At 42.4% G+C, this 8,366-nt stretch overlaps 1 protein-coding gene across 1 annotated transcript in view; it reads right to left on the bottom strand.

The window, feature by feature from the left end:
• NUP43 (nucleoporin 43) overlaps positions 1 to 7,711 on the bottom strand; it is a 15,918-nt gene extending 8,207 nt beyond the window's left edge. Inside the window, exons 1-6 of the mRNA XM_004701950.4 lie at positions 7,580 to 7,711; positions 7,189 to 7,311; positions 5,895 to 5,972; positions 3,101 to 3,281; positions 2,154 to 2,289; positions 646 to 797 (exon numbers count right to left, since the gene is read on the bottom strand). Coding sequence (XP_004702007.1) covers positions 646 to 797; positions 2,154 to 2,289; positions 3,101 to 3,281; positions 5,895 to 5,972; positions 7,189 to 7,311; positions 7,580 to 7,699 — 790 coding nt within the window. The 5' untranslated portion in view covers positions 7,700 to 7,711. The remainder of the gene's footprint in view (positions 1 to 645; positions 798 to 2,153; positions 2,290 to 3,100; positions 3,282 to 5,894; positions 5,973 to 7,188; positions 7,312 to 7,579) is intronic.
• Between the last annotated feature and the right edge of the window lie 655 nt (positions 7,712 to 8,366).

The raw sequence follows: 8,366 nt of genomic DNA, 5'->3' as shown, positions 1-8,366 counted from the left end.
TTTTCTCCTCCAGATTGTTCATCCAGCCTGTCCTATCCAGACAGGCCTGCGGAGACAACAACATGCACAAAAACAAGACAGAGAAAAACCAAGCAACAATGTACAACAAAACAGCAACAACATCAAGCCACTGACAAAGAACAAATTAAAATATACCAAGAAAGAAAAGCTTGTTAAAAAAAAAGAAAAAGAGGCAGACACAATAATAAACAGAGGAACACAACAGCTGTGAAACACCAAGGCCACCGTAGGCCTGGGAAAAGGACACTCTCTCCCACCGAGGAAGGCAATGTGATTTTTGCGCAGAACAGTGTGATGACATTCATCTCAGCTCGGAAATTATGCAAACTTTGGTCTATTGCTTCAGCTTCTACAAATTATCCTAAGAGAACACACACACAAAGATAAGTATCTAAGGACATTCACTGTAGCTTGGGAAGAATAGTGAAACAACAATAAAAAATAATGAAACACCTCAACGAATGCAAATGTCAAAAAAAAAAAAGGGACTGAGGACTGTAAATTGATACAATTCTCACTATTGAAAATCAGGGCAGAAGATAACCTGTGTACTGCTATGGAAAGACGCTTACAATATGTTACAGAAGTCACCAGATGTCAGTTTGGAACCTCCACAATACTTACTCTCTGCTTCATGGGCCTTCAGCAGAGACACCGGCATCGTGCCCAGTCTTACGTCCCAAATACTCAGCATCCCGTCCTGGCCGCCAGTAGCTACAATGTGCTGCTGGTTGGGATGTCTGTCAACACAGTGGAGGGGCACTCGGTCGCCAGTCCTTTAAAAGGAGACACAAGGACAACAGTGATGTGAAGTAGAACTTATCTTTACTTTACCTTAAAAACATGCTGTAGCCTAGTTAACTAAATGTGAACTTGGTGGATGGAACTTACTGGTTGAGTCTTAACCAGCTCAAAAATGGATTAGATGAAATATATATCTTTCTTTTAAAAAAAATCATTTTATTGGGGGCTCATACAGCTCTTATCAAAATCCATACATCCATCCATTTTGTCAAGCACATTTCTTGCCATCATCATTTTCAAAATATTTTCTTTCTACTTGAGCCCTTGGTGCCTGTTCATTTTTTTTCCCTACCCCCTCCCCCATGAACCCTTGATAATTTGTAAATTTTTAATGTTTTTTCATGTCTTACAGTGACCGATGTCTCCCTTCACCCACTTTGATGAAATATATTTCTGAGTATCTAGAATGTCCTGGAATTAAAAGCCAGCAGTATTCATCTTTTTTCACTTTGGAGACCTGGGGCGGAGTCTAATCTGACGGTGATATGCAAAACAAAACACGTCGCTTTTTTTCCCCTTTCCACTTTTGAAAATATTTTATGTTTTAGACCAGCAGTTCTCAACCTGTGGGTTGCGACCCCTTTGGGGGTCAAATTACCCTTTCAGAGGGGTCACCTGTTTCCTAACAATAGCAACGAAAATAATTTTATGGTTGGGGGGGTTCACCACAACATGAGTAAGTGTATTAAAGGGTCGCAGCATGAGGAAAGTTGAGAACCAGTTTTAGATAATTCTTTACTTCTACCTTACATTACTTATATAAATATTTTCCAATTTGACAAGTTGTTTTCTTAATAGAGAAAAGCAGGGTGCACACAGAATAGAGGATTCTCCCAGTAAAAGTATCTTGGATGGTATTTTTCCCTAATCACACATAGAGGGCATTATATATACTACCTATAAGAGCCCTGCTGGTCTAGTGGTTATGCATTGGGCTGTGATTCACAGGGTGGGCAGTTCAAAACCACCAGCAGCTCTGAAAGAGAAACACTGGACTTTCTACTTCTATAAACAGTTCCAGTCTTGGAAACCCACAGGGAGGCACTATGAGTCAGCACTGACTTCAATGGCAGCAAGATACATATTACCTATAGAATCACTTGCTAGGTAGAACTAAGTTCTCAGTTAAATACCAAACATTAAAGAGATACTGGCCTGAATACAATAAATATTTACTAAGGCAGCATGGAAGTCCACCAAGTTATATTTGCTCTGTCAAATTTTATTAGGGAACACTCTTCTAGAGCGCAATTAAAATATAAAGTCATTTGCTACAAACAAGCTAATAATTTCTCATTACTCTACTGAAATTACAAATCAAAACTTACAGTGATAATATCTGAGAGGGCTCATTCCCTGGTTGTCTGAAGTCCCATATTTTTAACTGTCCAATGGAATTTACTGTTAGAATCTCAGGCGTGCGGAGGAAGGTGACAGCATGTAGCGTGCTGCTGTCTGCATTGTCTACAAATGTAAAACGTGCTGTGTGTTAACAGGTCTCTTAAATCACGTTCTTTTCATGAAATGAAATATTACAAGTGAATTTTAAAGTAAGCCATATTTGATTTCTATAGAAAACGAACAGTAACATGTTAAAACAAGCTCTCCAATGATAGAAAATATCACTCATATTGTTTATCAAAAGGAGGATTGCATTTTCACATATTTGTATTTCCTCTCAAGATGGTTACCCTGCATTTTTTAGCTAGTTGATTAAGTTTCTCTGTATCTTAAGGCATTTCTTACTATCCTTTAACACAGAACCTCCAGTGTATTGGACGGAATCCCAAGGCTGCCTACAGAGCGCACTCTGACTCTGGACCACTCTCTGCACTCATCCCAAACCTATTCATCTTTATCCTCAGCAACCTCTCGCCTGCCATGAAGCCCTTCCTCATTGTTATACTGGTCACTGAGTGTTTAGAGCTTACAGCCAGTAAGGAGGGTTAGGGAGACCTTCAATGACACTGGGAACATTCTAGCTATCAAGTTAATAAAGGGCTGGGCCTGTATGTGATCCCTTGGTCTGATGTTCCATTCTTTTAGTCACTTCTGATCCACAACCTGTCACCTGTCCCCCGAGGCTTTACTGAGAATCCCTTTCAGATAGACAAACAAAAAGAATTCTCTCCCTTCTGTTAGTCTACTTGTTTATACAAGCCTTCTCAACACACTGCTTTGATAAGAGAAATGCTGCCTGTAGATTTTTCTCTTCTGATTCCTGGCACTGGGTTTATTTCTATGGCGGAGAAAGAAATACAGCGACTGTTCTTACCTATGGTTCTCACAGATTCCTTGTGATCAGCGCTGAAGAGATTTATTCTGCCATCTTCACCAACGGTGACAATTTCTGGGTTGTTGCACACGACACCAGTACAAGGCGCACTGCTGTAGGAAGGGCTCCCTGGACCAGTGTGGTAGTGAGCTGTTGTCCACTGATGGCTGACCGACAGTGTCTAGGCAGAAGACACGAGGATGCCAAGAACAAAGCGCAGCTCGCAAAAACGAAAACTTTTCTCCCCCAAAAGAATGTTTTTATATTGTGCCTGACACCTTTCTAGAAAAAGAGAGCTTTCTCCTTTCTTGTGCATGACTACAGTCTAATTATGACACAGAATGAGATTCAAAAGGACTATAGTGTCACAATATCCTGAATTTACCACCATGAAGAAATGGTTTTTAGGTATTAAGGAATTTGTGTGTTCAAAATTCTTACAGGCATTAGTCTAAATCTGTGAAATAACCCTCCCCCCCCTATTTTTCTAAGTGATCCATTCAGACAACATATGGGTGTTTATTATGCATACCAACTAACAAAGTGACCTTCATTCATCCCCAAACCTACATAAGCACTTTCTTCCAGGAACTTAAAACTGTGTTACAGCTAATGAGGCTATTTTTAAAAACTGCCCTCCCCAGTGTGCTCTGAAGGTCAGCACTCCCGGGCTTAGCACACAAGAAAGGTGTTGAGAAAATGTCAATCTTAGCACAGTATACCCTCTCTTCTAATTAAAACCTGGGATCTCCACCTACAGAAGCAAGGAGCAGTTCCAGTTCTCCTTCGTGGCATCTGAGCTAGACAGTGTGCTTTCTTCTCGAAAAAGACAGAACCACAGTAAAATCAACTGCCAGTACTATTAAGTTTAAACTATGTTTTATCAGTTTGGGCCACGTCATAGTCAGTGTGCCTACCTATATAGGATAGGCATGGGAGGCACACCCAAGGAGAGAGCAGTGGGACCAGTGGTCCTGGGGAGATCTGGGGGGTGAGGGTGGTAGGGTCAAGGGGAGGTGAGCAAGCAGCGCCATGGACAGGGGAACAACCGGGGTGTTGGAGTCAATAACGAGGAGATCTGGGTGTGTGGGTGGGGAGTGTTGGAGCAACAGCAAACTAGCTAAGAGGAGGTACCAAGAGGTAGAACTAAGGTGACAGTGGGGTAGGAGGAAGGAAATAAAGGAAGGACATAGGAAGCAAAGCAATGGGTAGAGGTATAAACATAGCGGTGTACATATGTAAATACATTAATCCACAAAATAGAGGTATTGGCCTATGTACATGTATTTATACGGCAATACACTGAGGTAGGGGATAGACTTCAGGCCTCTGCTCATATCCTTCCTTAATACAAGGACATTTTGTTCTAACAAATCGGCAGCCTGAGATGTTCACCCTCCCAACACAATCGCTTAAGACAAAACGGGTGCATAAGCAAATGTGGTAAAGAAGGTGGATGGTGCCCGGCTATTGAAAGATATAGCATCTGGGGTCTTAAAGGCTTGAAGTTACACAAGCTGCCATTCAGCAGTGAAGCAACAAACCCACAAGAAGCACACTTCCGGTGCGATCATGAGGAATCATAGGGACCGGGTAACAGGCATCAGCAGACACACAACAAAAACATATTTTTGAGAATGGGGGTGGGGTGGAACAGAGATCAAAAGCCCATCTGTAGACAATGGAACAATCTCCCCACAGAGGGGCCACAGGGAAAGGATGACTCAAGGCTTCATCACCCCCCACTACCATGATCCCACTGCTGCTTCTCAATTCAGACTAGGCCGGAACCTGTACACAGACATAGATAAGAGATGGAAGCTCACAACACACAAATTCCAGGAACAGGAGTGGGAATAGTGATTCCAGAAGGGTTATCCCTCTCCAGGAGGAAGAGCAGAAAACATGGAAGAAGGGAGACAGTGGTTGGTGTGAGATAGGAAAATAATAACAATGTTCAATCTATCAAGAGATTATGGGGAGGGGAAGCAAGGCAAAAAAAAAAAAAAAAAGAGGAGCTGATACCAAGGGCTCAATAGAAAGTAAATGTTTAGAAAAGAATGAAGGCAACATATGTACAAATTCGCTTGATGCAAGCAATGTATGGATTGTGACCAGAGTTGTAAGAGTCAAAATAAATAAATAAAGATTAAACTACGACAACTTATTTAACATGATAAGGGCTAGGCAATTTCAATAAATAATATTAATAGTTTTAAAAAGCCAAAGCAAAGCTGTTGCTTTTCAAGTCGGTTCCATTGGCAGCAGTTATTGAGCAGTGTTATAGAGTAGCACTGTCCCACAGGGCTTTCTGGGCGGTGATGTTAACAGAAGGAGATTGCCAGACAGATCTCTTTTCCATGGGCCTCCTGGGCAAGTTTTGAGCTGTTGAGTTAGTAAAGGAATGAAACTGCCTGGGTCACATCGAGACCTACCATGGCTCTAAATTCAATCTGCTACAAGTATAATTACCACACTATGCTCTCTCCCCCTCCATGCTGTGAGACTATACATTTTATTATTTGCATAATTACGAAGCACCAAACCAACCGCCATCGAGTCAATTCTGACTCATGGAGACTTCCCAGGACAGACTGGAACTGTTCCCCAGGTTTTCTAAGCTGCACATCTTCATGTGGGAGGAGGTGGCCTTATCGTCTATCTGTGGAGTGGCTGGTGGGTTGGACCTTGCTGTTAGCAGCCCAACAGGTCCGCCACTGTACCCTCAAGGCTCCTTAATTAGTAAGTACTGTCTCCCTAATGATAAGTCAAATATAGATCCAGTTTACTTTACCTGGTTATTCTGATGGTGAAGGAAAACTGTTACACTTCCTGTGGATGAAGCAGCTACAATTCTCTCCTGGTCCAAAAACTAAGTAGATTTAAAAATATTAGTAGAAAGGAAACCCATCTACTTAGCTCAATCAGAAATAAAAACTACATTTTAAAAGAGCTTATAGATACCAAACAAATAACCTCTGATAATGATTTGAAAAACTATTTACAACAAATAAGGACTTTTCATGGAAAATAAACAGCCAATAACTTTTCCTAAACTTTATTACATGGAAATGATTCAACTTTATACTCCAATAATAAAATTTTACCAAAAAATCATTCCCAGGGTAAAAAGCTTTCTACAGAAAATGCAAGAACTTTGAATCCATACAGACCTGAATTTGAATACTCAATTCTAGTTCCACCATTAGAAATTGAGGCATGCCCACTACAGGTATTGAGATTTGGGCCAAATTAATAACATTCTCTAAGCCTTGGTAAACCATTAAGATAGAACTACAACCCCCTACAGAAATGCTCAGAGTGATCTTACACAGGGTTTCCAAGGCCACAAACCTTTCTGGGAGTAGACAGCCTCATTTTTCTCCTGCGGCGTGGCTGGCGCTTTTGAACCGTCAACCTTTTAGTTAGCAGTCTAAATGACAGCCCAACAGTGCCAACTTTCACTAAACAGCAGGGCTCCTTAATCCCTATATACTTAAACTCACTGGCATCGAGTCAATTCAGATGAATAGGGAACCTACAGGACAGGTAGACCCACATAAGGAATGTAACCTTTTGGGAGTGAAGTACAGCTCAGCTCTCTTGCAGAGTGGCTGGTGGTTTGAAACTGCTGACCATGGGCATAGCAGCCTAACACATAACCACTAGACCGCCTAATTCTCATAGAGGCTGAATTCTAAAAGCAAAACCGTAAGAGTTTTGCACATTGTCATAAAGCACATGCTCAACAGATCTTAAGTCTCAACATTCTCACTGTTAAAACTAACAGAGTACCACTTGACTCACAGGCATGTAATGAGAATTGCATTAATTTACTATGTCAATCTCCTAAATCAGTGCTCAGCACTGTGGTGAGTGGGAATTACTAGGAAATGATAACTAAATTCACATCTCCTTCCTAAATCCCGGGTTTTGCCACTAACTGGCTCTATGACGTTGGGCAAACCATTAAGCTCACAGAAAACTGTATTTCCAGGGAAGCGTAGACACAGTTTCAGGGGCTTTCCTTGTCGTAATATGCTTTGCTCTCATGTTTCAAACGCCAATTGTCAATACCACAACCTTACCTGTAAATCCATTACATCGCCATGGTGTTTGCTTTCGCACAGTAACTGATGGTCTCCATCCATTCCTCCATCGGAGTCCACGTGTCCAAAATCTCCAATTGACCACAGCGAAACATAATTTTTCTGTAAAGCAGAAAGTTTGATCCTGAGACGAAATAAGCATCAACGTCGGAAATGAAAATGCGTACAGGCTTCCGGAAATTCTGCCTGAACATCACCTAGACAAAAGGCATCCTAAGTGTTTAAAACACAGGGAGGTACGAGGCTCTGGCTCTGAGGTATAGGATGGAGAAGCGGCCGCAGAAGGTTCCCGCGCCGCGGCCGGAGGCGCGGCTCCGAGACCAGAGAGAGGAAGGAGGCAAGGGCTTCCCAGCCCCGGGAGCGGGGGTACCTCGTTGTCCCAAGAGCCCGTAGTGAAGGTCTCTGCTGTCTGCAAACTTCCCGAAGGAACTGGTCGCCAGCGGGTTTTGCTGATTTTCTGAGATACAAACTTAGCATAAATTTCCTTCATCTCCAAAACCACAGCAGCCCACAGAGCAAGAAACACCACACGCGCCTCTCAGTCACGCCCCTTCCTCTCAGGACTCCGATTGGCTGAGAAATTTGAAGGGGACGGTGGCTGCGAAGAGCCAATTCTGTTGCGCGGAATGTGTGTTCAAGGCCAGCCTCTCAAAGGAATGGATGCTGGTGCGCCCACCCCCTGGGCAGGAGTAGAAGTGCCCTGACCCTTGTGTTAGACCTTCCCTTAACCTGCGACATCAATATAGAGACATCTAGGCAATTAATTTTTGTAATAATTGTGCAATATGAAACAGATTTATTGCAAAACAATGCAGTTGTACTTCCCTGCAGAAGGAATCTAGGGAAGTGCCACCTGCCCAGGGCACCACTCCAGGGGGTGCACCCACGAGCAGTTTCTATTGGCTACCCAGTTTTCCCCACTCGCTGTGAGAGATCATTGAGCAATTTTGAACTCATTGCCACAGGCGCTATTTACTGCCTCAGCTTCACTAAGTATATAAAAGCTTCTGAAGCCTTGTGCTCTTTTTTTTTTTTTAGATTTTTTTTGGGGGGGGCTCGTAGAATTCTTATCACAATCCATACATCCATCCATTGTGTCAAGCACATATGTACATTTGTTGCCCTCATCATTCTCAAAACATTTGCCTTCCACTTTA

This window comes from Echinops telfairi, unplaced genomic scaffold (assembly GCF_000313985.2).
Source record: "Echinops telfairi isolate 266 unplaced genomic scaffold, ASM31398v2 ScPeMD7_3533;HRSCAF=4204_0, whole genome shotgun sequence".
Lineage (NCBI taxonomy): Eukaryota > Metazoa > Chordata > Mammalia > Afrosoricida > Tenrecidae > Echinops > Echinops telfairi.
This window is presented reverse-complemented; position numbering and strand designations above follow the sequence as displayed.